The sequence below is a fragment of the Apodemus sylvaticus genome, chromosome 17 (assembly GCF_947179515.1).
Source record: "Apodemus sylvaticus chromosome 17, mApoSyl1.1, whole genome shotgun sequence".
In the NCBI taxonomy this organism is placed as follows: domain Eukaryota; kingdom Metazoa; phylum Chordata; class Mammalia; order Rodentia; family Muridae; genus Apodemus; species Apodemus sylvaticus.
Window position 1 is genome coordinate 42,484,718 of NC_067488.1, and position 14,814 is coordinate 42,499,531.

General features: G+C 39.5%; 1 protein-coding gene across 11 annotated transcripts in view; it reads right to left on the reverse strand.

The window, feature by feature from the left end:
• Positions 1-14,814, reverse strand: part of Ptk2 (protein tyrosine kinase 2) — a 201,556-nt gene that overhangs the window by 138,107 nt on the left and 48,635 nt on the right. For 8 of the 11 annotated variants that reach the window (XM_052161699.1, XM_052161707.1, XM_052161701.1 and 5 more), the window contains one exon: positions 7,924-8,236. The exons of the other annotated variants lie outside the window; for them this stretch is intronic. In XM_052161699.1, the coding sequence (XP_052017659.1) occupies positions 7,924-8,023 (100 nt within the window). In that variant the 5' untranslated portion in view covers positions 8,024-8,236. The remainder of the gene's footprint in view (positions 1-7,923; positions 8,237-14,814) is intronic. 11 annotated transcript variants of the gene reach the window in all.

The following is a 14,814-nucleotide window of genomic DNA, read 5'->3' on the forward strand; positions in this document are numbered from 1 at the left end:
ATCTAAATAACAAACAAATATACTGAACACAATAGTCTATAATGTTTAAGAGTGAATTTATTATCGAATTTATTATCAGGAGTACAAGGTCAGTATCTTAGCCACTATTCTATTGCTGTGAAGAGATACCAAGACCAAGGTAACTCTTATTGGGGGCCTACTTAGAGTCTCAGAAAGTTAGCCTATTATCATAAAGGGCAGCACGGCAGCACACAGGGAAGCATGGGACCAGAGAGAGAAAGACCTTTACATCCTGATTCACAGGCAGCAGAGAAAAACACACTTCTCCAACAATTATACACCTACTCCAAAAAGACCACATCTTCTAATTCTTCCCAACAGTTTACCAACTTGAAACCAAGCATTCAAATAAAAGAGGTGGGGGTGGGGGTGGGGGTCTCAGTCAAACCACCACATTCCACCTTGGTTCCCACAGGCTTGCAGCCCATGTATACCATATCATGTAACAAAATGTGTTCAGTTCAGATTCAAAAGTCCCCATTGTCTACCAGTCTCAACACTTTAAAACTCCAAAGTCTCTTCTGAGACTTAAAGCAATCTCTTAACTGGAACTCTTTGTAAAATCAAAAATCATAAGGCAGATTACATACTTCCATCTTAGTCAGGGTTTCTATTCCTGCACAAACATCATGACCAAGAAGCAAGTTGGGGAGGAAAGGGTTTATTCAGCTTACACTTCCACATTGCTGTTCATCACCAAAGGAAGTCAAGACTGGAACTCAACCAGATCAGGAAGCAGGAGCTGATGCAGAGGCCATGGAGGGATGTTCCTTACTGGCTTGCTTCCCATGGCTTGCTCAGCTCGCTTTCTTATAGAACCCAAGACTACCAGCCCAGGGATGGCACCACCCACAACAGGCCCTCTCACCCTTGATCACTAATTCAGACAATGCCTTACAGCTGGATCATGGAGGCATTTCCTCACCTAAAGCTCCTTTCTCTATGATAGCTCCAGCTTGTATCAAGTTGACATACAAAACCAGCCAGTACACTTCAGTAATGAGACAGAATATACATTACATTCCAAAAGTGAGGAAAGGGAGAAAAGGGAGCATTGTAAGGGAATACTAGACAAAAACTCAGCAGGGCAAACTCCAAACTTTGCATCTCCATGTCTAATGTCAAAGAACTCTTCAGCTCTACTCCTTTCAGCTTTGTTGGCTGCAACACAGTTCTCTCTCATGGGTTGTTTCCATACCCAGTCAGCAGCTCTCCTTGGCAGGTATCCTACTGCTCTCGTACTTCCAACAGCTTGGGTGGGCACAGCAACAAAATCCAGGCTTCACCTGTATATACGGCTTCACACAACTGCCTGTCCTGACCTCCATACAAGGACTCACTTGACACATGCCTGGCTTCAGAAACTTTCCTTAGCTGTACAGAAGGTTCCATAATCCCTTTTCTATATCCTTGACTCTGAAGCCAGACTCTTCAGACCAAAGCAGCCAAGTTCTTCTGCTGCTAGGGCTGGAACCTGGGCCCTCCTTCAATGCCAATTGCATCAGCTTTCTATGGTTGATGTTTTCCTTCCTTGTTTAAGCTTTCCTTTAATCCCTTTTCACCAGCTGGAAGCTTAGGGGTCTAGCTCTAAGGTCACCACTCCCTTTTTATTCTATTTAGCATGAGGCTTTTCTTTAAAACTTTTATTTCCTTGAGCACAGGAATTTCTGTCTTCAACATTGTATTTTCTGGTGCTCCTTTTTTTCATCTCAACTGTACACTTTATATATCTCTTTGTCCTGTTTCTTTTTATTGTAAATCTGCATAAGAGTGATCATTAATACTAAGAGTGACCAAGTAACACAGTCAATAATAGGTTGTCTTCAAATCTCCCTTATCAATACTATTAATCCAAAATTCTTCAAGTTAGCTTCTAGCAAATGTTTTTGAGAAAACACAGAAAGCAGCAATTCTTTACCAAAATATCACAAGGCCATTCTTGTGATTAACCACTTGCTAATATTTGTCCCCTTTGAAACCTCTTGAAGTAAGCCCCTACAAGCCACATCAACCCTCAGAACCACTGTTTTCTTTGCTTCTACTAGGATGGCCCAGTAAGTGCTGTTTAGTGTAACCACCTTTCTAGTCCAAAGCCCCAACACTCTTTTTAGTCCAAAGTCTTCCATATTCTTCCAGACAATGTGATCAGGCCTGTCACAGTAATACTTCACTTCTGTTCCCAACTTTATCCTTAGTCACTGTTCTACTGTTGTGAAAAGACACCATGATTAAGACTCTTACAAGAGAAAACACTAAATTAGGGGCTTGCTTACAGTTTCAGAGAGTTAATCTGTTATCATCATGGCAGAAAGCACAGTGACACATAGGCAGGAACGGTGCTAAAAAAGCAACTGAGAGTTTTACATCCTCATCCATAGGCAGCAGGCAGAGAAAAAGACATTGGGCCTGGCATGAACTACTGAAACTTCAAAGCTCTCCTCCAACAATGGCACACATACTCCAACAAGGCCACATCTCCTAATCCTTCCCAACTGTCCACCAACTGGGAACCAAGCATTCAAATATATGGGGAGGTAAGGATAGCAATGCAGCCTTATTCAACCCCCACAGCTGGCTTAGCATTCAAAACTTAATGTATCAGACTGGGATATGCATAAGCCTAGTATCTACATGATCTGGGTTCAATTTATACCATTAAAACCATATTTCATTTAATAATTAACATCATAATAGACCACACTGTCTTTTTTTAATTCACGTGATCAATAGAGGTAGAAAAATATTTGATAACATCTTTCGCACTGTAAATAAAAAAGCCTCATGAAACAAAGAACTAAAAGGAATTTTCTCAAATAATAGTAATTAAAAATACAGACAAGCCGGGCGGTAGTGGCACACGCCTGTAATCCCAGCACTCTGGGAGGCAGAGGCAGGAGGATCTCTGAGTTCGAGGCCAGCCTGGTCTACAGAGCGAGTTCCAGGACAGCCAGGGCTACACAGAGAAATCCTGTCTCGAAAAAAACCAAATCCAAAAAACCAACCCCCCCCCCAAAAAAAAATATATACAGACAAAGCTAGAGCTAGCACTTTAACCCAGAACACTTCCTGAAAACAAAACAAAGATACTTCCTCCCACTACTTCCCCACAGTCAAAACAAATACTGATAATGAGCCCAGGGGGAAAGAATGAGATGAAGACAGACTAATGCCACTGCAATAGGGTGAGGGGCTGCTGCTCAGTTCACAACAAAAATGAGGAGGGAGGGTACAGCACAGTCTTCCTGTCAGGACATCAGAAGCAACATCTATCTGCTTACTACATTGAAAAAGACAGAGCCATGTTTCTTCCAGGAAAACTACTCCCCTCATTCAACCATTTTAAAGCAAAAATAGATTAGAACTGATCTGCAATTTAAGATTATTTCATCCCATGTCAAGAGAGAAAGTCAGAGAAAGAAAAGTCAGGAAGGTCACCCTCTCCCAGGCACACTGCCATCCCATCAAGACTCTGTCAAGCATTCTGTTGGGGGTTTCTTCCTCCATCTTCTAGGATAAGCCTCTCAGGTGGGCCTACCTGACAAACTACTTTTAGACTGTCACCAGACCCCAGCTTGGATATAACGTTTACCACCCCTATCAATTCAGGGAGCAGAAATCTGTGCCTTTTACTCCTTAGCATCAGCCAAGTATTGACAAATACATTCAGCAAATACTGAATGTTCACTAAAAACTTGTAAAATGAATTAATGACTTCAGAGAAAAACATTTAAGAGTAGAATCTATGATTCTTAATATGCAAACATTAGACAAAGTGAACAACTCCATTACGATATTATCCTATTTCCATTTCCGCAGGCAGAGAGTGGTGATTCAGAACATTCACACTTGGGTCGGATCCCCACTGTGTAGAACCCAACTCTGCTTGCTGTGACCTAAGGAACTATTGCTAATAGTTATTTAGCTTCAGTGCTTCATTATTGCATACGCAAAACTGGGATGCTGATGAACACTATCTCAGGGGCCTTAAATGGAGCCATACACATGTGCAAACTCAGCTCACACGTGACATTTAGTATCTGTGAAATAAACTTTAACAATTACAAGATGCACAGACCTTACTTTCTCTCCTCTTCCCTCTGACTCTTCCTCCCCAAGCCCCCTCAAAAACAAACAAACAAACAAACCCCCACTACCCTCTAGGCTACAGAGATGAAGCGCAGTGATTAAGAGCACTGCCTACTCTTGCACTTCCTATTCATCCAGAGAACAAGGGTTCAATTTCCAGCACCCATATGGAGCTGTCTGTAACTCTGGTTTCAGGAGATAAAAGATCCCCTAGCCTCTATAGGCACCAGGCACACATGTGTTACAGATATACATGCAGACAAAACATTCACAAACATAAAGTAAGGAGTGGGGGACTCTAACCACTTGGGGTAAAGCAGGGAAAAAAGGAAATATTTAGTGAAAGTCAAATAAGTCTCAAAGAACTGACAACAGCTGAAAACTAAGGCCACACCACATACAGCTATAGGCCAACTGCTAAGCTAAATTCTACACATACATTTTTATTTTCAGAGAAAAAACAAAAACACACACTCACTACTAAGATTAGAATAGTCAATTTGATAAGTCTAAAACTAGGTTTAATAATGTAAAACATAATATAAGCAAAAGAATGTAGCTCCAAAAAAAAGCCTTTAAAATAATATTTTAAATATTGAATGCATTAACAGATATTTAAAATAATATCCACTTGTGCCAACTATTTACTAGGCAGAAAAAATTCTGACATCTCAGACGATGTTAAAATTTAGTAAGAAAGACAGAAACTTTAGTAAGAAAGACAGGTTAACTCTCAAATGACATGTCACAGTACATGCAGTGTTAGGGCAGAAGTGTAAACTCTGGTGGGAACCCTGGAAAGGATCTGTCTAGGTTGAGAAATGAGAGATTATTTAAGGGGTACTCTAATTGTAAATAGGATTGGGGGAGCCAGTGAATGTAAAGCACAGTTCTAAAGGAGGCATCAGCATGTGCAGAAGGTCTGAGAGAAGAGAGGGAGAGCCCAATGTGCAAGGCACTGAAAACCTACCTTGACTACACTGCTAATGAGCAAAACAATAGCTCAAAGCTGAAGAAGGCAAAAGAGACAGGATGAAGTGAGACCTGTGGGGCACAGTAAAAATGGGGGATGTTATCCAAATCTAATAAGTCACTGACCAGCTTTAAACAGGAAAATATCAGATTTTTGTTTTCACAGAAAGATGAACAAACAGGTATGAACACAGTGAGACCATAGATTAACAGAAAGGTAAACTGATTAACACAAGATGTACTCTAGACATGTAATAATCAGAATAAAATGACAGATTTGTATGTGAAAAGCAAAGTCCAAGAGGCATCCTGGATCTAGAGGATGAATAAGGTACATGGGAGCCCAGTGTGTAGTAGGACAGGGAAGATTTGGGACAGCAACTAAGAGTCCCATCTCTGAAAGGTAACTCTGATGGACAAAAGGTAACAGATGGACAAATTGTTGAATAGATAAAATTTTAAATTCTTATGCAGAGTATGACTTATGAACCAGATAAGACAGAAGTACATAAAAATCTCTATTACTAGAAAAAAAATTTAAAGAAAGCAGAAAACACACTTTTCCCTACCAACCAAACCTCTGGCACCACTGTAATGGCCAGTCTCCCCCCACCCCCACTGGCTACAATTATTGAACAACTGATAATCAGAAAACCCCACAAGCAGGTTTTCCTCCCAACACTTTGTAACCTAATGTTATGAGAATATTTATACTTAGTATTCTTAATTAATACATATTTTATGCCTAGGAAATCACACTGTAACTATATATCTCTCTAAATATTTTAAAACATAATCTTCTTGGATGATTTTTCAAACCAAACAATACATTAAATTATTAAAAAACAAACCCTTGAATATTAAGGGTACCTTGAAGATCCACCTCAAAGTTTACAAATATAGGTCTGTTCTACTATTTTTAGCCTGTCCTGCTCAGAATCTTACCTCTTCTTAAAACTGGGGCACTGCTAAGTGTTTTGAGGTTAATGTGACTGGTTGAATGAAATGCATGGTTTAGAATGTCCATTTGCAAGCAGAGAGTTATATATTCTTTATATCTGATCTTTTAACTTTATCTACACACTGTAACTATTATACTTGAAATAACTTCAGTCAGCTAAATCTTTGATCATGAAGACAGTATTAACAAGCATGGGGACAAGTCTCCCCTGCCTTCTGGTCCTAATGCAAGAAAGTAAAATGGGCGGGTAGTCAGAGAGAAAGTTTATGAAGACAGCTGCACTGGGAAGCTTCTCTTCCTGAACCACCAAAGTAAAACTATCAACAGAGGAGAAGGCACCTGACTCTGCATGTAGAAATGGAGCCCACTGTGTCTCGCTGTGTCCTTGACGTGTCCCAGTTCCCATTCTCTGCTCTGAGAGCTTTGCTCCCTCAATCTATCATCTAGAGAAAGGTACATTTTAATTAAAAATCAGCTATTCGTATTTTCTCTAATAGTCTGCAAAAACTTGAAAAGCAAATTGCTCTAATAAATTTCTTTGTGGTGAGTCAAAATATTTCTCTCTTTTGTCAAAAAGTTCTTATTTCTAGGACAACTTTGAGTAGGAAATCCAGTTGCTAACTGTTCAACACTCCAGTGGTCTAGTTCTGAGGCTCTTTGTTAGTCATGGTCTGTGAGGCAACCTGGAAAGCTTTTACTGCAACCATAGACTATAGAGGTGGCATTCTGTATATAACCTACAAATTCTTCAGTAACCCTAAACTTTGCCTCAGTTATGTTCATTTACATATTTACATGGTCCTCAGCTCACAAAACTACAATTGCAATGTCTTTTAAATTTTGAGAGCTTCAATTTAACTTTACAAAATCTTTACTCTGAATACCTATGCAATAAAAGTAACAGGTGCTTTATTCAGATACTATCATATTCAGTTTAAATGTTGCAAGCTTTGGTGCAAAAGCCTAACACAAGTAGCAAAGTCTAATCAACCAATGAAAACTAATCTTGAAACTGCAGTGTGATGTTAGCACATCCTAGTCTAAAGAAACTAATATCTTTCACCTAAAAACTAAACTGAATAAGCCTCTAGTTCATTCATCAAAGCATAGCTCTTGACAAAGTACAGGCTCCTCCTTTAGAAGTCCTTCCTAAATACATTAGCACAGTACCTAAATGCATTTCACACAATGACATATTTTTGTAAAATCTTAAGTGTGTTAACGGCTTAAATATTCACCACTATACTAAGCAAAACAGCTAATCAAATTTGTCTGTCTTAAGTTATGCATTAATTTTATAGCTTCTTTAACTTATTAACTATGCTTTCTAAATGTTGCCTTGAATGCTAGAATGAAAATGCCCTACTTCATATTAACATTTCTGCATCAATACAAACTCTCCCACTAAAGGAGAAAATTCATTACTCACAATATTCTTGACCTGTGGTAATAAACACAAAATAACAGAGCTTAAAGTTAAATTCTCATTGCATATAGACAATAAAGGAAACCCACTTTAAAACAACTAAAGCCACATTACCATTTTCTCCTCTGATCCTATAGTTAAAACTAACCACTTTGTTCTTTAAAGGCTTCTAATCACAGAATAGATAATGGAGTCCTGAGTAAAAGGAAAAAGCGAAAACACATGACTTATGCACAGGACAGTGATCTTAATCACAGTTCCATACAAACATTTCATTTTCTACTTGCAAAGTCACCTAACTGGTTTTATGCCCCAGTCGTAAGCCTATACCACATCTTTTTTTTTTCCCTCAGATGTAATTGTAACTAAGTTCTGAAAGAACTATTACCTAGCTTTTTCAGAACAAAAGCATGAACTGACATAAGCACACACTGAAGAGATCTTTAAGTTGCTATACCTTTAGCCCAACACACTGGAAATGGACTACAGCCGCTTTTCTCCATACAGATGGCACCTGTAGGTCTCAGGGCCTCTTGGCCTGCCCGTTCCAACAACATACACCCAATCCTATCAAGATCAAGCCAGGAGTCCGCACACAAAGTCCCAGTTCATCGCTCCGACAGCATTTGCTTGGATCCAAAGCAAGACTAAGCTTCCCCTGTGCTCCTCTTTTCAGAGCCTGAAGCACGGTTTGAGAGGTGCTCCTTCTGTAACAGTTTCCAGCAGCTCCACGGTGGCCTCTCAGTTACTGAATCTTCTGCTTCCGCAATCTGAAACACAGACCGTCCTGGCCAGATTAAGCCAATGAACAGAATAAAACCAGCTAGTCATGCGACCCCATGGGTCTGGGTTCCTAGATTCATTCAGGGAAAGGAAGAGGGGGAGGGAGAAAGGGGAGGAAAAAAGAAGTCCCAGAGCCAGCACCTTATGAATATGCTAATCTCGCCCTTCTGTTCACTTCATCTGGCCGACTTCTGTTTACAAAATGACAGTCGACTCTAAAACTGAGTAAGCTGCAAGCAAATCCAGTCTGACCCAAATCAACTGTCCATAGACGGTTCCTAAACAATTCCTGTCTTCAGAATCATGCCTTTGGCACTTTACCAGCCTTATTCTGGTCTTTGACTAAAAATAATTAACTTGATGAAATATATTTTGAAAAAATGATCACAATCAAAGTAAAAACCAAATGTGGAGGGGATGACCTATATGAGCCTAAATACCTCAGAGGTAAAATATTTTCCCTCACTGATACTTTTACAATACACACACACACACACACACACAAACACACACACACACACACACATACACATAGATTACCTAGAAAATATAAGCCAAAACTTAAGGTAGCTAATTTACCTTAAAATATGCTTAAAGAATAATGAGGGATCCAAGATACAAGATTTTTTTCTAGCTTCAAGTATGATTTCTTTTTCTAGCCTCAAAAGATGAGTACTATCTCACACTAAAGTAGGACACAAACTGCTTTCACGTTCTACATCAGCAACTTTTTTTAAATCCAAAACTTTCTTTTTCCATTCAAACTGAGAGTCAAGGTCATGCCAAAAATTCCATTCCACAAAAGCATCAGGACAGCAGGTAAGGAGTTTCTGGTTAACACCTTGTCCTTCAAGCATATGTAGTATATACTAAAACTCCACAGTTCTTGCTTGCCTGGTATGTAGATGGTTCTGCAGTTACACAATCTCACAAACAGTCAAATTCAGGCACTTTCTTTACTGTGTAAAGGGCCAAGGTTTTTCTATTAATTTGTTGACTTCAGAAAACAGGAAGTGAACAAATACTTAGAACAAGAAAAATATTTGTACCCAGCGATGCCCAGGACAGTTTTCTTCAGTCCCATCACTAAATGTGATGACACCTTTGTCTCCAAAACTTAACAGCTGCAAGAGCGCTAAAGACCATTCCTGAGCCAGAACAGAAGAAGCTAGCAAAGGAGCCACCAGATCCAAAAGGATACCCTGGGAAGTGCCCTCACTATAGCGGAGAAGAGCCACAGAGGACTATTGCCATCTAATAAGAAGGAAGCACAACAAGCTATCTTACCTTACACTATCTGCCTTACCACATAAGCACAGCCATCACCAACAGGTGCACAAGTCATCCAAGTCAAGGGTGAGTCTACTGAAAACTTATGACTGTCAGAAACCACCACTAGCTACTCCTACTGCCAATCTACACTCCACACCCACTGCACTAACTGTTCAAGACACCTTCTGAGCCAGAGCAGCACAACCTCGAGGCCTCCACTATGGAGGCACAAATACAGAGGTCCTCCCTGCTAGAAGGGATACAGGGACTCTGAGTCACCCATCCAATCCAGAAACCATTTGAGCCTAACTTGATAACAGCCTCAGGACTCCTAGAACCAAATAAAGAGTGGGCCAGGGAAGGGGTGAGGAGGATGGAGCTAAGGCACTGGCAGGAGCAGTGGAGGGGACAAGTACAAACCTGAGAGAAGGGAGTAGGAAGAAAGGGCAGGATGAACCCGGCTTCTGGTTTTAATCCATGGATGGGACTCTCTCTACACCCTCTCACAGACTTAGTTTATTCTCTGTCCAAATATTCCTACCTCTTTATATGTAAGTTCTTCCAAGGGGTGGAAAAGCCAGGTATGAAACATGACTAATTTCTACAGTTACGCAGAGAGCAAATGACTAAAGATATGCCTAGTACTCAGTGGAACTAAGGCAGTAACAAAAACCTGAGAACCCTTTAGCCCACTGAGGATCATGGAGTCAGATGACTGCTGGAAAGATGGAGAGGAGGTACATTAGTAGCAATCAAAAGGACTACCATAACTTTCTAAAAATTGTAGTTATAGTTAGGCATAGTGCTGTAAACTTTTAATCCCAATACTGAAGAGGCAGAGGTAGGAAGATCTATAAGTTCAAGATCAGCCTGATCTACAAAGAAAGATCCTGTCTCAATAAACAAAAACCTATGGTTACAATCAAAATAATAACCCTTAGTCTATGACACAATCCCAGAGAGGATTCTGATGATTCAGAGAGGTCAAACATTTTAAAAGAACAGATGTAGACCATAATGAAACTTAAAAGAAAACATTAAGAAGTATCTATCTTGCTGGGCAGTAGTGATGCACACCTACCTGTAATCCCAGCACTCTAGGCAGGCAGATTTCTGAGTTCGAGGCCAGCCTGGTCTACAGAGTGAGTTCCAGGGCAGCCAGGGCTATATAGAGAAACCCTGTCTCGAAAAAACGAAATCCCAAAAAAAAAAAAAAAAAAAAAAAAAAAAAATAGAAGTAGTATCTATCTTGCAAAATATACAGGACCAGCATTCACTAAAAATTCTGTGTTGTTCCAATTAATGTTTAGTATTAGCATAATGAAATGCAACTCTAGTAAATTCTTCTTCACAAGTAAACCTATTATATTTAAATTTACAAGAAAACAGACAGTACTATTTGTAGAATACCAAAACCCTTCAACCCTAGTCACTGCTGCCTTCTAGCATCTGTCGAAAACCCACTATCCATACCTTTAGAACACAGCCGTGTCCATGCACTTATCATTGACGACTGCCCACATTCTAATTCAGGCTCCTGCAGGACAATAGGTATAGCCTTCTTCCTTGGATTTTATCCTAAACCTAGCAGCTGCTGATGCTCTGGAAAGAGTAAGCATATCATTCATTCCTCTATTTGAATCTCAGTCAACATTTCCCCAAAATACACACCAAAATACTTAGCAGAGTACGCAAAGCCCTGTGTGATACGGCTCACCTGCCTACACCCTCATCTCATGATTATCTATCTGTTGGTTTCCATAGAACCAACCACTGTACTGACTTTCTTGCTGCTCTCTGCACCTCTGTACTGCCTGCCCCTCCTCCACGTGGAATGGCCTTGCCTCAGCTTTCACAGCCATGTCCTTTCCCTACCACATCTTGCTCAAATATCACCTACTCAATGTGTACCTGACCTGAGCACCCTAACTGAAGCCACAGAGCCTATCTACTTTTCTACTGCATTTCCCACCTGGTTTACTGATGCAGTTTACAGCTCCACAGCCTCCACTAAAAGCAAACTCTGATAGGAGGTAAAGGTGTCTATTCTAGCATAATCTCCATAATCTGTGGTAGCAGCTACCACAGAACTGTGGACACCATGTTCCACCCATCCTCCATTTGCATCAAGGCAGTAAGAAGATAGTGAGGGAATTTGTATTTTTTTCTCCTAGGTCACAGAAAAGGTATACAGTAATATACCCTAATGGTAAGTCCTGTCTCCATCCTAGACCCCATGTCACCTCCAGATCCCACTGGTCAGAAGCAGATAAACAGTTACAGTTACAGAATGACCATTTTTTTTAAAAGGACAACATAGAGCCTAAAAAAAAAATAAATGTGCCTATCTATATCCCAGGTACACAATAAATCACAGGTGCACTGCTCTGATACTTCTCTTAAACTTCCACTGCAGAAGTAGTACCAACTGCAAAACTGGACTAAAAAAACATCAGGCTAGTAAACAATGCTATGAGCACGATCGGTATGCAGAAAGTTAACTCTAGCAAATGCTGTGCACAATCTGTCCAACCTGACCTGCAAGTCACTGGGAATGAACTATACTTTTTAATTTTTTTATTATTTTTAATATTTAATTAAATTAAATATTAAATACTATTTTAATATTTTAATATTTAATATAAATATTAATTTAAATAAAATAAATTGTATTATTTATTATTTTTATTATTTTAATAATTATGTATATTGTATGTGTGCAGTTTTTCACAGACTCCAGAAGAAGGTACCAGATTCCCCCAGAGCTGGAGTTATTGGCAGTTGTGAGCTGCCTGATGTGGATGCTAGGAACTGAACTCAGGTCCTCTGCAAGAGTAGTATTGTGCTCTTAACTACTCAGTCCTCTCTCCAGCTCAGAATAAACATTTTAACAAATGAACTGCTAATAAATGTCAACAAAAGTATATCATAAAAATAAGAAACTGGTTTTCATGTTTCTTATAATGTTGCAGTGGCTTTATTTAAACACATCAGAATATTTTTGAAACAAATATATTTATTGTTATAAATAAATAAATAAATAAATAAATACTCTATGTCAGATGGCCAGAGGAATATCTAGAAAAAAATAGTATTCTGAGAAATATACTCACATGTATATTTCTTTTTGGTTTTTTTTTTTTTTTTTTTTTTTGGATTTTTTTGGATTTGGTTTTTCAAGACAGGGTTTCTCTGTAGAGCCCTGGCTGTCCTGGAACTCACTTTGTAGACCAGACTGGCCTCAAACTCAGAAATCCGCCTGCCTCTCCCTCCCAGAGTGCTGGGATTATACAGGTGTGCGCCATCACTGCCCAGCTATGTGTATATTTATAAGTCTGTGACCTATGTTTGCGTGAGAATTGAACATTTAAATAAATAAAACACTTCTAAGCAGCATCCAGTATTTACAAAATAAGATAACTTTTTCAGTGCTAGAAATCTCATACTAAGCTTACATCTATTAAGATTCTGAAGGTCCTGAGTTCAAATCCCAGCAACCACATGGTGGTTCATAACCATCTGTAATGAAATCTGACGCCCTCTTCTGGTCTGTCTGAAGACAGCTACAGTGTACTTATTTATAATAAATAAATAAATCTTTTTAAAAAATGGCCTGTATGATTAGTAAAACTACTTATATTACAACAAAAACATTAGCAGAAATTAGTCAAGAGGTGGGTGAACTGAGAACCATAGTTTAACAAAATAGCTATTATAAATTATTTGTTGTTCAACATAATCTTGGTTGTCAACAATTTCCTGGCATGTGTTCCCTTAATGTGTTAGATTTTTCTCATACTACTATGGTCAAAGCAAATAATCTGCATAAAAAGATAAAACAAAATCTCTCAAGTAACCTTGGAATGGCTGTCATGGCCAAGATGGCTTTTCTCTTTCTCTGTTCCTCTATTGGCTATTCTTATAATTGTTATGATCACCTATATTTGTTACACTAGCCACGCAGGTAACACATTCAACCTTCGTATCTATTACAACTACAATTTTCTCTTTAAAAAATAAAAAAGGGGAGATGTAGGAGTCATGGAGGTTCTTAGGCTCACAGATAAACACTAGAGGAACCAGGAATGTTAAATACACAGGATGTTCTTTCAAAGTTAGTCTCCCAGAAGACTGGAAGCAGATATGGTTAACAACCTGGTGACCTTTTTGTTATCTTTGTGGCAGAACCCACACCAGATCCTCCCCCAAAGACCCTTATCATAAGCTTGTCAATCTATAGAGCATATCTTTATGGAAGATACAATACATGCTTTTTTATAAAGAGCTGATATAGTCATATCTTAAGCTTTATTGTACACACAGGATTAAGTTAATAATTATCACCAGGAAAGTTTTCACCAAATTGTGCTATGCTTAAATATGCGAAAAATAAACCACTCAGGGTCAGACCCCGAAGGTTTGAACCAAGAATGGCTACTTAACTACATTCTTGTCTTGCTAAATCAGTACTCCTGCAAATCGTCACTCTGCTGGTCATGGTGGTCACAGACACAGAGACACAGGCAGACACACCCAGACACAGACAAGACAGACAGACAGACAGACAGACAGACAGACAGATTAGAACTCTGGAAGACTGATGTAACAAACCCCTAACAAGGGCTAGCAAGATGGCTCATCAGGGTAAAGGCACTTGCTACAAAGCCTAATGACCTGAATTCAAACCTGAGATCCACGTGGTAGGCGAGACCTGACTCTAGTAAGCTATCTTCTGACCTCCACACACAAACCAAGGCATGCATATGTGAATTCACACATACAGCCGGGCAGTGGTGGCACACACCTGTAATCCCAGCACTCTGGGAGGCAGAGGCAGGCGGATTTCTGAGTTCGAGGCCAGCCTGGACTACAGAGTAAGTTCCAGGACAGGCAGGGCTATTCAGAGAAACCCTGTCTCAAAAAAACCAAATCCAAAAAAAACCCCAAAAAACAAAACAAACAAACAAACAAACAAAAAGGATTCACACACACACACACATGCACACAAGTAAATGAATAATTTTTTTTTTTTTGGCAACGTCTCACTATAGAAGCATAGCTGTCCTGGAACTTGCTATGTGAACCAGGCTAATCTCTGTTTCCTAAGTGTTCTGATTACAGGTGTGCTCTACCATGTCCAGCATTGACTGACTGACTAACTGACAGACAGGCAGACAGACAGACAGATAGATGAGGGGGGAAAGGAGGGAGGGAGGGAGGAAGGCAGGGAGGGAGGGAGGGAGGGAGGGAGGGAGGGAGAGTTTTTAACCCAATGAATCACCTTTAAGATTAA